A 17612-nucleotide genomic window follows, 5' to 3' on the forward strand; every position below is an offset into this window, starting at 1 on the left:
AAATCCTAAAGTATTTTGAGTTCTCAAAGACTCAACATTTTAAACTTTATTTTATTGGGCTGCCTTGTGTGTTTGGTGGGACAGCAATGAAATATATGTTGCTAGCAGCCATAATTTATACTTTAATGTAGCCACAAGCCTAAAAAAAACCATAGAATTTATATGTAATGATTCAATTTTTCAAAATATATATAGTATAAAAATTTAACAAGTCTAGGCTGAGTAGAGGTAAGTTTGTGGCATTGTCATCTTTGTTTAGGGCTTCGGTTGGGTACAGGAGTCTGCATAGGGAGGCCGAGGTCTGTTCCTTAGTGAACAGTAAGCTGTTTTGTGTAAACAGTGGCATGAATCGAGCCCTACAGCTCAACGTTTGACAACAAGAAGGAGGGACTATGCCGCAGTTGTAGGAGGCAAATTGAGTGTATAAAAGTGGACTGACAGTTGTGGCTCATGTTGCAGACAGTTCGAAACAGCAAGAAATTGTGACGTTCATTCCGGCAAGCCTTTAAAAGCACTGTATGAGTTGTCACATTATTGTAATTCTGCTTAATGTACTTGAGCCCCTATGGGTGTTCACTGTTCAAATGTGTAATATAATGCACCTATATTTTTCAGATGCGGGCCTTGTGAAACTTTTTCATGGAAAAAAAATCATTCGTTAGAAGTTGATTCTTGGAATATCTTCCTTGTTGAATCTCATGATTGAAGCTTTTATAGGTCATAGGTTTCCTTTAGATTTGGCGGTTCTCTAACCATATTTTCTCTATAGCAGTCTCCTGTCATGGAGTTGTTTAAATACCACTGCTGGTGAAATAAACTGGCTCAGTAAGAATATTGAAAACGAAAACTTGAGGATCACCGTAAAGTAGTAAATACCACTGCCGTTGAAGCTGCTCTGTCCACTGCCGCTGACGCTGCCCACCGCTGCTGAAGCTGCCCACTGCCCACTGCTGCTGACGCCGCCCACTGCTGCCGGAAATGGTAAACGGGAACGGCTCAAGCCTCAACCAAATGGAAAAAAGACTAAAGTTAAATGAAATCAGTAATCACGTATCAGAAATTTTGATGTGTGCGTTCATAGAGAGTTAAAGATTTAGGGTTTTTAAAGTTTTTTATATTTGTTATAAGTTAAAACTTAATAATATTTATTTATTTATTTATTTTTTTTAATTCCATTAAAAAAAATTATTTGAAAATTAAATTTTTAATATAGTTTTTTTATGAAGAACCCAAAGAACCCAAAGAACCCAACCCGAAGAACCCGAAGAACCCAAGAACCCATTAAAGGAAAAGAACCCATTTTTTTTTTTTGAAGAACCCGGTTCTTCATGTAAGAACCCGGTTCTTCTGGGTTCTTCTGGGAAGAACCCGTACTCGAATCCAGTACTTGGGTACGGGAACCCGGGACGGGTTCGAGAACCCCACCCCCGAGTGCGGGAACTCGTGCAACATAGCTTTTCGTTGTTGGGTTCGTTGTCATCCTTGGTATTCAATCTTGTTTCTTCTAGAATGCACAAAGCCCACAGCTCATCAAAGTTTGGATTGTCCTTTCTTGAATAGATGCTTGTCACAAAATCACTCCTTTCTGAAGTTAATAGATTGAGTACACAAGTAGTTAATTCATAATAAAAAATAACTTCTCCAAGCCCTTGTAGTTGATCCTTCAATTGTGAGATCTTTATAAGATATGAGGCCAAGTCTTCATCTTTCGACAACCTTGTTTTGTAAATTCGATTCCTCAAAGATATTTTATGACCTATGGTACTAACTACATATAGTTTTACCAACTTGTCATAGATTACTTTAGATGTGCCCACATCTGCAACAAAGGGGATAAGATGGTCTTTTATGGACTCAATGAGAATCTTTTGAGCTTTAACTTCTCCTTTATTGTGCTTGGCCAATTCTTGAGTCTTGTCCTTCTCTGGTTCTATAACTTCGCCTAGAATGTGGTCCATGACTTCATTTTCTATGAGTACCAAATCAATTCTCTTCTTCCATGCGTGAAAGATAGATGACCCATCAAATTTGTTGCCTTCCTTACAAAATGAAGTCATTTGGTTTGTAGGCCGAGACATAGAGAGTAATATAGTACTTTCTCGTTAAAAGAGTATCCTGCTTGACGATGATGTCTTTAATATCTTGATGCTCCCAAAATTTCCAACAATCTTCAAAGATGCCCTAGAGTGATGACTTTTAGGATGGTTGGTGCAATAGTAACTTCAAACGGCTCCAATGATGAATGATGATTCCAAGAATGTAGATGATGTTTCCAAGAATCTTGATGCTTCAAAGATCTTTAGAGATGTCTTTTATAGAGAGATATTCTAATATGAGTGATGATCAAAGAGCTTCTAAGATAGAGAGATTGGTAAGATGCTAATCTTCTTCAAAAATAATGATGAGTAACCAATAGGCTTCAATCATAGATAGAGATAAATAGTTGATCTAGTGGTCTTCCTTCACGATGAATGATAGTCTTTGAATCTTCTAACTTATGCTCCTTGCAAATGATGTCCTCCAAAGTAGCTCGGATGAATGTCTTCCACTTATGCCAACAAGAGTGATCTTCAAGCTGCCTTCTCCTCACCTTAGCTTTGATACCATGTTGAGAAATCACTAGGGAAGTCAATTAGGGTTGATTTCTCTTTCTTGATAATTGCTTGTGAATATATGTTAGCTTCTTATTATTTTTATTATATTCTTTACATGAAACAATAACCAAAACATAAACATCAAGATCACAAGAAGACAATGAACACAAAATATAAGCTCCAAGCCAGGGCAAAACCCCTCAATGGGGAAAACCCAATTAACTCTTCTCTTCTTATAGAATCAAATGAAGGTGATAAATTCAAGACCCAAAATCCAAGACCAAGACCTTCCACAGGACCCAAGTCTCATGATATAAGAACTTTAGGAGGTCTCATGATACAAAGCTAGTAGGGGTAGAGGATCAAGAGTGAGAGGCTTCTAAGATTGAGCATGGACCAACAACACTAGCAATATGGACACAATTTGTAGATCTAGAGGAGGAGCGAGATGTTCTTTCGAGGTCTATTAGGAGGCCGAGATGGGTCGAACAAAACTTGAGAGCTATTGAGGAGCATGTGGAGGCACTTAGCAACACTTTTAGTTAGAGTAGACGACCAGTGAGATTTTCTAGTTACATGGCCTTAATGAGCAACATTAGTGATTTCAAACCTTTTTCTTTTGCGGAGGTTGCAAATGAGCAGGTTTGGAGGGATTCCATGGTGGAGTATAGCTCCATCATAAGGAATGATGTGTGGGACATGGTGTCGAGGCCGGAGGAAAAGTCATTGGTCACTTCTCGATGGATTTACAAGATCAAACATGCAGTTAATGGTAGAGTCAAGAAGTACAAAGCGAGGTTTATGGTGATAGGGTTCTCCCAACAAGAGGGAGTGGACTATGAGGAGACATTCGCACTTGTCGCCAAATATGCATCCATTAGAGTAGTCATGTCCATTGCTTTAGAGATGGGGTGGAGGATACATTAGATGGATGTGAAGATTTCTTTCCTCAATGGGGTGATTGAGGAAGAGGTGTATATTGAGCAACCTCAGGGCTTTGAGGTGCATGGGAGAGAGTCTCATGTGTGCAGATTGAAGAAGGCCCTTTATGGGTTGAAGTAGGCTCCATGCACATGGTACACCAGGATTGATGGATATCTTCTTGGTTTGGGCTTCACCAAGAGTGAAACAGACTTTAACTTGTAATATGTACTTGTTGAGGGTGAGTCGTTCATCTTGTTACTTTACTTTTATGATCTTTTCTTGACAGGATCAAAGAAGCTCATAGGGATGTGCAAGGAGGATCTTGCTTCGGAGTTCGAAACGAAGGACACTGGCTTAAGGCATTATATTTTGGGATTGGAGGTGTGGCAGTAGCTAGGAGAGATTTTCTTAGGGTAGGGTAAGTATGAAATTGAGATCTTGAGGAGGTTCAAGATAGAAGATTGCAAGCCTGAAGGAAATTGGCTTAAGGCATTACATTTTGGGATTGGAGGTGTGGCAATAGCTAGGAGAGATTTTCCTAGGGTAGGGCAAGTATGCAATTGAGATCTCGAGGAGGTTCAAGATGGAAGATTGCAAACCAATGTCTACACCAATGATCACCAACTTAAATAAGTTGAGTACTTTTGAGGGTGAGTTGGTAGATCCCATACTATATAGACAACTAATAGGTTCCTTGATGTATCTAGTCAACACTAGGGCAGATATATGTTTTTTTGTGAACACACTCAACCAGTTCATGGTGGATCCGAGGGTCCAAGACAGGCTCATTGGGTGGCAACAAAGCATTTGTTGAGGTATAGTGGAATTTGGGCTTAGATATGTTGGAGTTTCAAGGGTACATAGACTATATCTGGGTTGGGAGTGTTGTGGACAAATAATCCACGTCTGGATGTTGTTTCAGTTTGGGAACAACCATGATCTCATAGTACAACAAGAAGTAGCGGCCAATGGCACTTAGTTCAACAGAGGCAAGGTACATGGCAGTGAGTATGGTAAGTTGCAGCAGAGTATGGATTCGCAAGATTCTTGCAAGATTATTTGGTCTAGAGATAGTGCCAACAACGATTCACTTTGACAATTAGAGTTGCATTAAGCTCTCTGAGAATCATGTGTTTCATTATTGATCCAAGCATATCAAGATCATATTCCACTTCATCAGAGATAAAGTCTAGAGAGGTGTTGTGAGATTGCAATACATTTCCATAGAGGAGCAGGTGGCAAATATTCTCACTAAGCCTCTAGTGAAAAGGAAGTTTGTGAAGTATAGAGACAAGCTGGGGATAGTGGAGAATCCCTTCCTTGCTAGGAGGGAGTGTTGAAGCTTGTGGTAGCTTCAAAAGGCCTTTTGCATAGACTTGGTGTCTTAGCATGTAGGAGATGATTTATTGCCTCTTTAGGTCCTTGCTTGGTGGAGTAAGTGATTTATGTCTTCTTTTCTAAGTCTAACTTAGGAAAAGTACAATAATTAAAGTCAGTTTATTATTATGGACTATTAAGTCAATTCTAAGGATATATAATGAAATTATTTAAGTGACTTTGAAATGATCTCAACCATTGATCTCTTAGATCTTCTAGAAGGGAGATTAAAGTCAAGAATTTGGGCTTGATGAAGATTATAAATGAAAGCCTAAGGGAGAGGTGAAGACACAACAACAAGAGAGGCAATTGCTACATTTTTGGGAAAGTGATTTGTGAAAATTCCTAAACCGGAATTCTTACTACAGCAACTGATGATATTTGTCCTACTTGTTAGATTTACATGAACAAGTTATTTGCAGTTTCCTACGACAAATTATTGAAATACATACACTGTAGCCTTCACTTAATTAATTTATATGCGGAAACTAGAGATTGAGCAAGAAAGAAGATACAACACAATAACACCATTATTTTTGGACAAATGTCCCTGGAAAAACCTAATGCGGGAAAACCAATGCAGTAGATTTGAGGGTTTATTATTATTAAGTAGTAGCAAATTCTGAATACATCTTTGAATACCTCAAGGGTTATTCAGTTACAGAGAGAGAAATACTGGCATAAATATTTGTGAGATTACCTCACACAATCACTGAGAAAAATCTCAGTTGATCTGGTAATTGGACGAGGTGCCTCTTGCAGGCCCTGCGCAGTCCTCATGCAGTCCTTGCATCAGCCCCTCTAGGCACTGCGTCACCCAGCCAACTAATCGATTTGCTTCCTGGAGTCACTGCTCTCAGCCAATGTTGCACACATCGCGATCGGGATTTAATCGGCGCCGGGAAAAAATCGGAAAAAATCGTTAAAATCGGGAAAAAATCGGGAAAAAATCGGAAAAAATCGTTTGGCACAAAAATATTCATTTTTTTTCATTTTTTTTCAATTTTTTTAATATCTAAACCATCTACAACATAAAATAAATACATTGACACATAAATATGATAAAAAAACTAATATATAAGATGTTCAATATCATTTCTAGCGCTAAAATCACACATAACATTGAATCATGTCCTGAATAGTAAGTCCTGAGTCCCAAGTCCAACTCAGCCTCAAAATATCAACAAAAAATATGATAATGTATCTCATCATGTCATAATGTCATATACAATAAAATGAAAGTCTAATCCTATTGATTTCCTCTGCCCCTCTTGCGAGAATATGGCACAGCTTTCTCTTTCCCTCTAGATGTAGAAGCTGGTGCCTGTGGTGGTGGAAATGGCAGTGGAGTCTGACGTGCTCTAGAAGCTGAAGAACTAGTAGTAGCAGCTACAAGAGGCTGAGGTGGACGGAGACCACGTCCTCTACTGGTGGTAGTGGTAGCCCGGGTAGCCCGGGTAGGCGGTGTCACCTCCTCCTCCTGCTCCTCCAACTCCTCCTCCTCCTGCTCCTGCTCCTGCTCCTGCTCCTCCTCCTCCTCCTCCTCCCCCTCCTCCTCCCCCTCATCCTGCACTAACCAATCCTCAGTGGGATCCATGAGAGGCCTCTCGGTCTCAACCCTCCATTCAGCAGTGGTGTCAATCCCATCCAATGAGATGGCTTCCGTATCAGGTGTCTTCTCTAGTTGTTTCACCCACAATCGAAGATTGTAGTAGACATAGACCATGTCATTAAGTCTATGGGACTCCAACCTGTACAAAGTTCATGAAATAATAAATTAATAATTAATATTATAAAAAAAATATTGTTTAAAACTTTAATGAATTCAAAAATTTATTTGGAAATTTGCAATATTTTAAATGTTTAAGTGTTAACCTATTGCGCTTCTTGTTGTGTATTTTTTCAAATACACTCCAATTGCGCTCACATCCCGAGGAGCTGCATGTTTGGCTGAGGATGCGCACGGCAAGATTTTGCAAAAGGGGTACTCTGCCACCATACATCTTCCACCATGCGTCTACAACAAAATTACAAAGAAAATTTTAAATAAACATAAGAAAAAAATGGAATTTGAAGAAACAATGAAATTTGAAACAAAGTTACAAAGTACATACTACAAACTAAAAAATACCTGGGATTTTAACCGTCCTATCATTGATAGCCATCTCAAAGCCAAATGTGCCACCTGACAACTTATATTGCTCAATTTGTCTAGAGACCTCCATACGTTCTTCTGGAGTTTTCACCATCTTCTGGACACAGGTTAATAATCCTTCCACGACCTCAACATCAAAATTAAACCCACATGCATAAGAAAATGCAGGGTTCAGGAAAAGGCCAGCAGCATGAATGGGACGATGGAGTGTGTTGTTCCATCGCTCATCAATGACCTTCCATAGAAGGAGTTGTCTCTGGAACCCATCATCTCCCTTGTCATCATAGTAGGACCGAATGGCTTCTTTGGCCCTATCCATGGCTTCATACAAATAGCCCATTGCGGGCTTCTCACCATCTACCAACCGAAGAACCTTTACCAAAGGTTCTGTGACAGCGCACACCTCCTGCACTCCCGCCCAGAAGTCTTCTTGGTATGAAACAAGTCTGCAGACGGCCTCTCCTTCTGGTTTGCGGCTCATTGGCGAAGAACGCCACTCCTCTGAAACAAACATTCTCTTCAAATCCCACATAGAATTCAAGAGGGATTGAAGAGATATGAAACTCGTCGCAAACCGTGTAATGGCGGGGCGCACCAACTCTTTGTTGTTGGTGCATTTTCTCATCAAGCTAAGCACAGATGTGTGATTGTAAATAAATTTTGTGATGGTTTTTGATGAGTCAACAGCCTCTTTGACAAAGGGAATTTTCCCTATGTCCTCTAACATCAAATCAATACAATGGGCAGCACAAGGTGTCCAAAATAAAGTAGGATGCCTGTCCATAAGCAATCTACCAGCAGCAACATAATTTGCAGCGTTGTCCGTTATGACTTGGACAACATTTTCTGCACCCACCTCCAAAATAAACACATCCAGCAAATCACATAAATTTTTTGCATCTTTGATTTGATGAGTTGCATCAACAGATTTGATAAACATAGTCCCCAAGGGACAACTAACCAAGAAGTTTATAAGGGTTCTCCCCTTTTGGTCAGTCCAACCATCTGACATAACAGTGCATCCTGTTTGTGCCCATGATGCCCTAAAATCCTCCAATCTTTGGGTGCAGTCACGCTTTTCATCTTGAAGAAGCCGGCCTCTGAAATCATGAAGAGAAGGGAGTTTGTACCCCGGGCCAACACTGGCAACAGCATCAAGAGTAGGTTGGAAAAATGGATTATTCCTTATAATGCTGAAAGGAATATCACTCCAGAGGAGAAATTTTGTCATCAACTTGTCAGCTTTTTCTTTTTCAGTTCTTTTCATCATTGAACCGATAGTTGGTTGTGAACCAGGTGTGGTTCGAGGAACAAAATATGATGATGCAGCAAACGGATTGACTGACGCTGCAGTAGAACCTGTGCCACTTGGCCCACTTCCTTCAACTGACCTTCTTAGTTGCCTTTTGAGTTCTTCTTTGGCGTCTCTAGTGTGCTCTAATTCTCCCAATGCTCTCATGGCTTTTTGGATAATTTCAGCATTTGTCTTTAGACAGGGCCCCACATCACGTCCAGGGATTTGTGCAAGGTGGAACTTCAACCTGTACACCCCCCCGAATATTTCCTTTCCACACAACTTGCAAATCAAGTTTTGTCTATCATTCGGAGTTTTAGGGTCACCATATTCCCAGAAAGGATCCAATTTCCTTGGCATGTTTGTTTTTGAATTTTGAATTTGCAAACCTATGGAAAAATAAGGATTAGGAAATAGGAATTTAGGATTACATAAATGATAATAGTAAATAGTAAATACAAATTACAATTTAGCATTTGCAAAATTACAAGCTAATTATTTCCAAAATCCCAATTTCTAAACCCAAAAAACAATGAAAAATAAAAAAAAATAAACAATGTTTAAAGAAAATGAGAAAATAAAAAACAAAAATTGGTTCTCATAGTCATAACAAATAACCCATCCCAAATCAATGAAAAATTTCCAAAAATTCTTTAAAAACAATGAAAAACAAAGTTTTTAGAGAACCAAAACAAAAAAAAATTAATCTACATACCTGGTTTATGGACAAATTCGCGATCTTGGCTTGGATTCCTCCTAAAATCGGCTCCCACAAGCGACGGCAACCCTCTCCCTCCCTTCTTCTCCTTCTCCTCCTTCTCCTCCGCGGCGGACTGCTGAATGAATAAAATAAAAATCGAATTTCCATATAAAACGCCCGCTGCCCCCGTGCCCGGCGATTTTTTCCTTAAAAATCGCGATTTTTTCGAAAAAATCGCGATTTTTTAAAAAATCGCGATTTTTTCGATAAAAATCGTTAAAAAAAATTTCCGCCGATTTTTTGGATAAAAATCGCGATTCGAATCGTCATTTTGAAAAAATCGCGATTTTCCGATTTTATCGCGATTAAATCGCGATGTGTGCAACACTGCTCTCAGCCTCCCGGTCTCACACCCCGGCTCCCAGCTTCTGAAATTGACTTTGCTGCAAAATTTCAGACTCTCTTACCCTCTGCACTACCTTTGCGTGGCCCTGCGTCAGTGTCTACGTGAGAGTTGTTGGATCACTCTCTGCCTCTCTCTATTGATGAGTCTCCAGCTGAGAAAATCCCTCTCTCAGTTTCTCTCTCTCTTCGGATGCTATCTCTGCCCCTCAACTACAAGAAATCTATTCGAATAGAATTTCCTCCTAAGAACTTCTCACTTCAGAAATTCGATCTCTTGATCTCTCGGTGTGTCTTCCAAATGACTCTCAAGCTTCTTTAAATAATCTTCTCGTTGACATTCAACGGCTCAGATTAAAAGCTAATCAATGGCTAAGATCATTTTAGCTTGATCCTTGTCTTCTTCTAGAAGTTACACCCACAATTAGATTAATACCCATTAATATTTTTAATTTCCTAAGTTTAGACTTAGGGACCCATTAAAAAATATTAATTATTTTAGTAAAATTGTTTCTGGGTGGAATTTCCCAAAACACTTTCTGAGTTGTTTGGAATACATGTGCCCAAGCCTCCCTACAAAATTTGAGGCCTAGAGCACATCTGATGCTACCCAAAATGAACACGATTTTCTCAAAATAGGGAGAGTAATTTTTCTAGAGTGAGAGGTTCATTAAGACTAAGGAGAAAGAGGAAGATTGTAGTTTGATTCAGGAGCATTTCTAGGAGGCAAAATTGTTGGAGATTGTAGGGCTGAATTGCTAAAGCGAGGAGGTTAAATAGTTGGAGAGACCAATTTGGCATGGCTAAATTTCTTGAGGCGCAAAGTGTTTATAAATGTAACTCGTGTCGGTCTTCATAATTGTATTTGAGTCATGATGTAATGTATTTGTCAAAAGAAAGGAAAATAAATTGTAAAAGAAATTGATTTATTAAAGCATGGGTTTCATGCTTGGGTCAATGATTTTTAGGTCAAAACCTCCATTGTAGGCTTTTAGGGTTTATGTCAAAAGTCCTTGCCGTTGTCATCATGTAAAAGACCCTTCGTGGGCTTTATCTATCAAGAAATAAAGTGATTTTGATGTAAATTAGGTTTTTTTAGGCCTCCTACACCAAGTTAGCCTCAACCTGGACAAGTCGACGTCATTACGAGACAAAATCCACTATATGAAGGCAACAAGTTGACCTCATTTGGAGAACATTCACAACAAGTTCGATTTGCAGTTATTGGAGAAGGAAAGAGAATGCGAAATTCGAGGAAGAAGGAGAAAAACCCTGGAAGAAGTTTGGAAACCTTTTTCTCTCTCTTGTGATTAACATGTGTGAAATTCTAGAGTTACAGGAGGGCTGCAGTAGGGGCCGAAATACTGAAGCAGTTGCAATTGATCTTTGAAGTTTGGAAGGACAATGTGAGGGTTGACTTGGTGGAGTGAGAGAAGTCTTTTGGTCTAAGGTCTTGGTCAATCTCAATTTGATTTACTAGTGGAAGAGTTTGACTGGGTTTTCCCCTATAGAGGGGTTTTAGCCCTAGCTAAGTGCCTATATCTAGTGTCATTGATCTTCATGTTTTGATTTGATGATTGCTTGATGAAAAGAAGATAAAAGAAGAACATAAAGAGAATCAATAAGACTACAAGAATATCACAAGTAATTATCAACATAAGAGAATCTTTCTGCCTTTCTAGTTTTCTAACATGGTATCAAAGCTAAGGTGAAGGAGGAAAGAAAAAGGTAGCTTGAAGGTCTATTGAAAGAAGGGTTAAGAAGGAAGGAACAAAAAAAGATCATTAAGGAAAGGATCATATAAGAAGAAAAGTCTACTATCTATATCAAGTGAAGGAGATATTATAAAGTCTATGGCAACTTCAATGAAGACAGAAAATAAGCTAGAAGGAGCCTCCAACTACAGGGCATGGAAGAAGACGATGGATCTTATTCTTGCTAAGCATAAAATTTTAGATTTTGCTCAAGGAAAAGCTAACAAACCTACAAATGATGCAGGAAAGGAAAAGTACAGGGAAACTGTAATGACCCACCTCGAGTTATATGGAACATAGAAATATTAGCATGCATACGAGACATGCATATGATAGCTACATATGCATGTATCACATGCACTGCACTAGTATATGCACTAATCAGCTATGAAAAGTCCAAGTATAGGGTAATGAGTTAATTATTGAAATATTGAGTAAATACCAAAAAACGCCAGAATATAATGAACATATTAAGGTGGATTACTTACTATGTATACCACCATGATAATATATAATAAAAATAAATACAATGAATTATAAATTAAACTTATTTTATAATTTAATTTAAATAAAATAAATAAAGTAATTTATTTAATATAAAAATAAGGTACTTTATTTAATTTATAAATAAAATGATTTACAGAACCTATAAATAAGTAATTTAGCTAAAGTATAAATTAAATAGATTGAGATAATACATAGTAAGGCTATATATAAATAAATACTAAGTCAAAATAAATTCTCCCGTTCATTTGACTCTGACAAGGACTCTCCCATAAATACAAATGAAAATCAGCTATCCATTGTATCCGCCACTCCCAACACTAGAGGATGGCGAAAGGTGGAAAAAAGAAAGGGAGAAAAGAATAGATTATTATTTTTTGTATTTTTTCTTTTTATGTTTTCTGTGAAAACAGGGACAGCCCATATGCATATGCTTTTTAGCATCTACAACATGTAATTTTGTCTTATGAATAAAATTACGATTTTTTCCAAGGTGAAAAGGAAAAATCTCACGTTCATCCTACCAATACCTTAAAAGGTGTCATCACATGTTAAAAAAAAAGATTTAAGTGTCACCATATAACGTAGTTGTAGTTCAGTTGGTAAAGGAGCGGTGACCACCACAGGGGTAAATATAGAGAGGTAGAATTGAGCACAAGGGGGGGGGATGGGTTTGTTATAGGGATGAAGTGCAGTTCAGAGCAATATTCAATCAAAATTGGAGATTTGAGTAATTGTTCTTGAAGCTTTTGGGCATGGGGGCCAGAGTGCTTCAATTTTGAAGTATTTTGGAGCTGGGTACCGAGATTGTGCCCAATTTGGCAGGGAGGTTTTGGTCATTTTGGTAACAGGAGTAAATTTGGAGCTACGACAGCTCGGGATCAACTTCAAACACGGAGGCCAGGTATGTATCTGTGTTCTTAAATTGATAAATTATGCTTTAAAAAATTAACTGTCTAGACTCTAAGCATCAATTTTGTTAAAATTTGTTAATTTTCCGAAATTTGGGCTTCACACAATGGTATCAGAGCTACTTTCAAACTCTGTTGGACCTTACAAGCTGTGCAGTCTAGTGCCCTAGAATCATAATCAGATGTATAAATACTCATAATCGCCCATAAATCTGTGTATTATATTTTTTTATTTTCATACTTTTTACTACAATCATTTACTCTGTTTTTTTTTGTGTTTTCTATGTGCCCTACCCCAAGACTATTATCTGGAAACTGGACAAATTTACATTCTTCCAGGTTGTCTTCTCACCAAGCAGTATGTATAATATATATGTAACCCAACTCAGACAGTCTTCGCAAATTTGATTTTGTCTTACACTTTTCGTTGGTACACATACTAAGTTTAGGGCTCACAGTATTTTGTTACTGTGCAAACCCTAGCACAAAAGCACACAAGGACAGATAAGTCGAAGTATTGGATGATGACTTTTGATGGACACCTTTCGAAAATAATATTTCCCTCAGCCTGTTCTTAATTGTAATCTAGGCTCTTATAGTATTGGTGTGGTAGTTGTGATAGTTGTTGTACATTTTGTGGTCGCCTCCAAAGTCACTTGTACAACATAATGAAATTACTTTATTCTATCGTCAGCTCCTAGACACACTTAGATAAGGAGTAGATTTACTATTCAATCTTCTAAGCGATCGATGGTGCGTTGATAAGCCCTATTCTTTGATTTTTTTATTTTTTCTTTTGTTGTTGTTGCGTAAGAGATTATGTTTCTGACTTGGATTTACTCGACCAAGCTCTCTCTTTGTCGATGAAATATGGGCACGTCTCAATGTGATATTTACATGCCATAACTGTTGAACCACTTTTTGTCGAGTTCTGCCATTTAATTCTTTCCCCATATCGTCAAGGGCTTGACCCTTCGACTGGGATTGGCATTAGATCTTGGTATCTTTCTTCTTGGTCTCATGATTCGCCAGGCGATCGAGGGTAAGGTTCCAAGCAATGTTACTTGGGAGCGGGAGCGAAAGCGGGGAGCGGGAGCGAGAGCGACATTTTCAGAAGCTCCCAGTTTGGGAGCGAATCCCGGAGCGCTTTTTATATAATATATATATTTTTTATATTTTGATACATATATGTCAACAAAAACATGTAGAATAATGAATTAGATATAAAAAACATAAAAAAACATAGATTGAACCATATAACAACTATCATCTAGAAGTTATAATCTTCATCAACCACGTCCACAAGTTAGTAACATAGTAACATACAACATATTGAGTCTCATGATTCATCAATCTTAAAGTTTCAAGCTTTCAAAATTCAATATATAACATTTATCATCATTGATCACCAAAGTTGTACTTGTAAGCTAAGTGTAACCATTACAACAAATAATATCTAACATGAAATGAAATGTTATAAAATGAAATGAAATGAAACAACTTTCAACTTTCGTGAAACATCATATTCATAATTCATTACTAATGAGTTATAATTGCCAACTTCTAACTTAAATTGTCATATATTGTTTAAAAAAATATCATAATAGATATGAAAGAGTCAATAGTTATAAAAGCTACTAGAAACTAGAAAAGAGAAGTAAATCTATTATCTATTTCTTATGCTTGGGCCTCTTGCCACCACGAGAAATGTCTAATTTTTTAGTCTTGCTGGAAAATCAGGATCTTTGTCATTAATATCACCCTCTAAGCATTAATATCCAGAGGTATCTTTGTCATTACCTTTGTATCTGTATAGGGATCTTTGCCATTAATATCACCCTCTAAGCATTAACATAAGATAGAACAAGCATAGCATGTCAAGTCAAGATTTTGTTTGAGTGATGCGTACATTTTTAGGAGGGTCATGATAGAGGAATTCGACAACAAGTGTCACTAACATCAAGGTACATAGAGGGATTGGTGCTCTTGATTAAATATGAGTTCCATACCCTAATACATGACAAAATTCAATGGAAACATTGCAATCCCCCAATCCTGAAATCCTAAAAAACTGATAAGTCTGCTGGATTTTGAATGAAATCTAAAATTCTACTTTCTCCATATGAAATCCAATGAGGCTGGAACCACTCTCAAACATCCTGAGTCATTTCATGGTAATGTTAAAAATTTAAGTAAAAGGATGAAAATGAAGATTAAGGAGAATGTCACTTTTACTTCTTAACATTACGATGAATAGCATATCAATACTAGGGCCTAGATTTGATCATTAAGCTACCCCACTCAAAATTGTTTGTTTATTTAAAAGAAATTGCATTTCGAACATTACTTCAAAAAAAAATTGCAAAAAAGGCAAAACGCTCCCGAAAAGGTAGGGAGCGAATTTTTTTTTTGGGAGCGGGATCGAGGGGGGGGAGGCGCTCCCCCACAACACTGGTTCCAAGCTATTCTGATGGATGTATATTTACATTGGTTTCACCTTATATATAAATATGTTAAGAGAGCCTCCAAACCTTCGTTATGGATTCAATATTCATAATGACCGAGCGAAATACGAAAGTATTTTCATGCACTTCATTATGTGCGATAGGCTTAGAATGTTTATTCGTAAACAATTCTCGGTGCGCAGTTGCATATAACAATCTATTTCTGCTTTGTTAAGTGAGAATGAATACAATACTAAGGTCGGTGTGTTTCTCCTTTGATTACATGGTCTTTGATTACAACATCTTTCCATTATAATTTTTTTTCTTACCTTTTATCGAAACAGTGATTCCAGGTTTTAACCTTTTGCATTGATGTGTTGAGTTTTATGTAGTGCCCATGTAAAGTATGTATAAAATAAAAATAAATAAAAAAATAAAAAATAAAAAAAAATTGTTAGCAAAAAACATTATAATAAAATTAACATGTAAGAATACCCTCAACTTATCTCTATGGAATATCTGCCAAATATGTGTCTATCTTGTCTCTTGCTTGCATATTATGTATGTTTTTCTTTTGCTTGCAAGTTGCTATAGTATAGAGCCATAACAAATTCTAGAAGCACTTTAATTTAGTAAGTGTTCAAAAAACTATCAATTTACCATGCCCAAACCACATATATATATATATATATATATAAAAGAAAGCACGTATCGCTATTTAATTCCCCAAAAATATATATATGTATGAAGCTTCATGTTCCGAGAGTGAATCATATAGTTGACTACTTCCATAATAGATATATTTCTGTATTTTAATTGTGATGACTGAAAGGTGGCCCACCGTTCTTTCCATATTTTCAAAAAAAAATTACCTTCTTTTAAACCAGTCAAATCCTAGGTCTCTAACGTTTGTTCCAAACCCCAAGGTTGCTCAAGAGACGTATTACCGCCCACCCTAAAATCTATTGCGGAAACATAGTGAACCCTTTTATTTGCATAGAAGTTACTTGTAGTTCTTTTATTATCGATTATATTGATCTTGACATATAACTTAACAACTTGACTTTATTGATGTACATTTGATTTTAGTATATATGTATTTTCAATAAAACAAAAAAACCTCTTAACTTTTCACATATTATATGGAATATTACATCCTCATAGATACCGCCAGTGCATTTAGTAGAACCCATGGTCACTTCTTGGGCATACTAAAAATGTTGGATTGAATTTATATATTAAATGTTTTAGATTATTATTTTATACTTATTAATTTATGTGAGACATGTACACAACTCTTAGTCTAAATACTTTATATGGTTAACCCTCATTTAAATAAATATTATTTTTGGAAAAAATCCTCTTTCCCACACCAATTCGTGAGGTTTTCTTAGTTACTATGTGGAATATTAAATTACCCGACTTGTCATGTGTTAAGACATAGGTTCCTTTAAATCAAATTATTCCTTGTAGATATTATTCCTTATTTCTTTAAAATTGGCTAATTTAACTTATTTTAATAATATTTATAACATTGATTGCATAATTTATGTTAATACTTCTCGGTCTATATATATTTGTTAGGCTACTCGTAGAATTAATCATGTTATTAACAGAGATATCTAAAAGTTAATAACCCTTGCATGGACATAATAGGGTTAGAAAATGTTAGGTAGTTTTAAGAAGTAATACTATGACCTAGGAAGATCTATGTAAGCATTATTATGCATCAAAATAAATTACCATGCATTAGGACAAGGAGGTACCAATACCACCCTCCTTGACCTCAATATCAGTAAGACCTGCTTGTAGGTAATAATAGCAGAAAAAACTATACCTGTAGGTCAGTTTGAATTTACGAAACTATATTTATTAATCTAAATTGTACCTCAAATATTCATAATCTTATTATTTGACAAGGAAAAAGTTGTGATGGTAAAGACATATCAACGACGACGCCATCGGGAAGCATCACCATCACCATCACCGTTGCTATCATCATCGCCATTGCCATCACCATCACCACCACCGATACCATCATCAACACCAACCGCTTCAGCACCTGAGCTAACCATTATAATGCACTTATTGGAAGCCATCTTGGAAACATTAAAAGGGTCGTTGATAGACAGTACCAAGGAAGAGCAACCTGACCTTAAGGATGTTGATAAATCTAGGGCATTCAATGTTATCAATTTATCTTCTTGATAATTGCTTGTGATATGATTTGTATGTCTTATCTTATGATCTTTTACTTCGTTAGCTTATTAGTGTGTTCTTTTCATCAAGACAATTATCAAAATAAATAAAGACAAGTGACACGGGATATAGGCTTCTCCAGCCAGGGCCAAAACCTCTCACCTCTTGAGTGGAAAACCCAATCAAAATTCTTCTTATAGATTTTCAATTGATAAGTACCAAGACCATGACACTTACCCTTGACTCAAGTATCCTCTACATGAACCTTGTCACCAACTTGGTCTTCCTTTCTCTTCCTTTCTTCTTGATCTAGACCTGCTCCTTCTTTGCTCCTTCTAGAGAAACTTGGTCTCT

At 37.0% G+C, this 17612-nt stretch overlaps 2 protein-coding genes across 3 annotated transcripts in view; one reads left to right on the forward strand and one right to left on the reverse strand.

The window, feature by feature from the left end:
• Positions 1-17612, forward strand: part of LOC149205655 (DNA-(apurinic or apyrimidinic site) endonuclease-like) — a 350957-nt gene that overhangs the window by 276746 nt on the left and 56599 nt on the right. The gene's annotated exons all lie outside the window — the stretch shown is intronic.
• LOC149205657 (uncharacterized) lies at positions 856-17158 on the reverse strand. Its single transcript, XM_089396166.1, has 5 exons — positions 17035-17158; positions 7027-7896; positions 6771-6912; positions 6367-6646; positions 856-969 (listed from the first exon to the last, which is right to left on the reverse strand). The coding sequence occupies exons 1-5, from the start codon at positions 17156-17158 to the stop codon at positions 856-858; spliced, it is 1530 nt and encodes a 509-aa protein (XP_089252292.1).

The sequence above is a fragment of the Pinus tabuliformis genome, chromosome 1_2 (assembly GCF_031772625.1).
Source record: "Pinus tabuliformis cultivar Carrire ecotype Pingquan chromosome 1_2, CPIR1, whole genome shotgun sequence".
In the NCBI taxonomy this organism is placed as follows: domain Eukaryota; kingdom Viridiplantae; phylum Streptophyta; class Pinopsida; order Pinales; family Pinaceae; genus Pinus; species Pinus tabuliformis.

Coding starts and splice junctions, on each gene's coding strand:
- LOC149205657 (XM_089396166.1), bottom strand. CDS start 17,158: ATGGCTTCCAATAAGTGCATTATAATGGTTAGCTCAGGTGCTGAAGCG. Junction 6,913..7,026: donor TAGGACGGTTAAAATCCCAG/GTATTTTTTAGT, acceptor ATTTTGTTGTAG/ACGCATGGTGGAAGATGTAT. Junction 6,647..6,770: donor CACAACAAGAAGCGCAATAG/GTTAACACTTAA, acceptor AACTTTGTACAG/GTTGGAGTCCCATAGACTTA.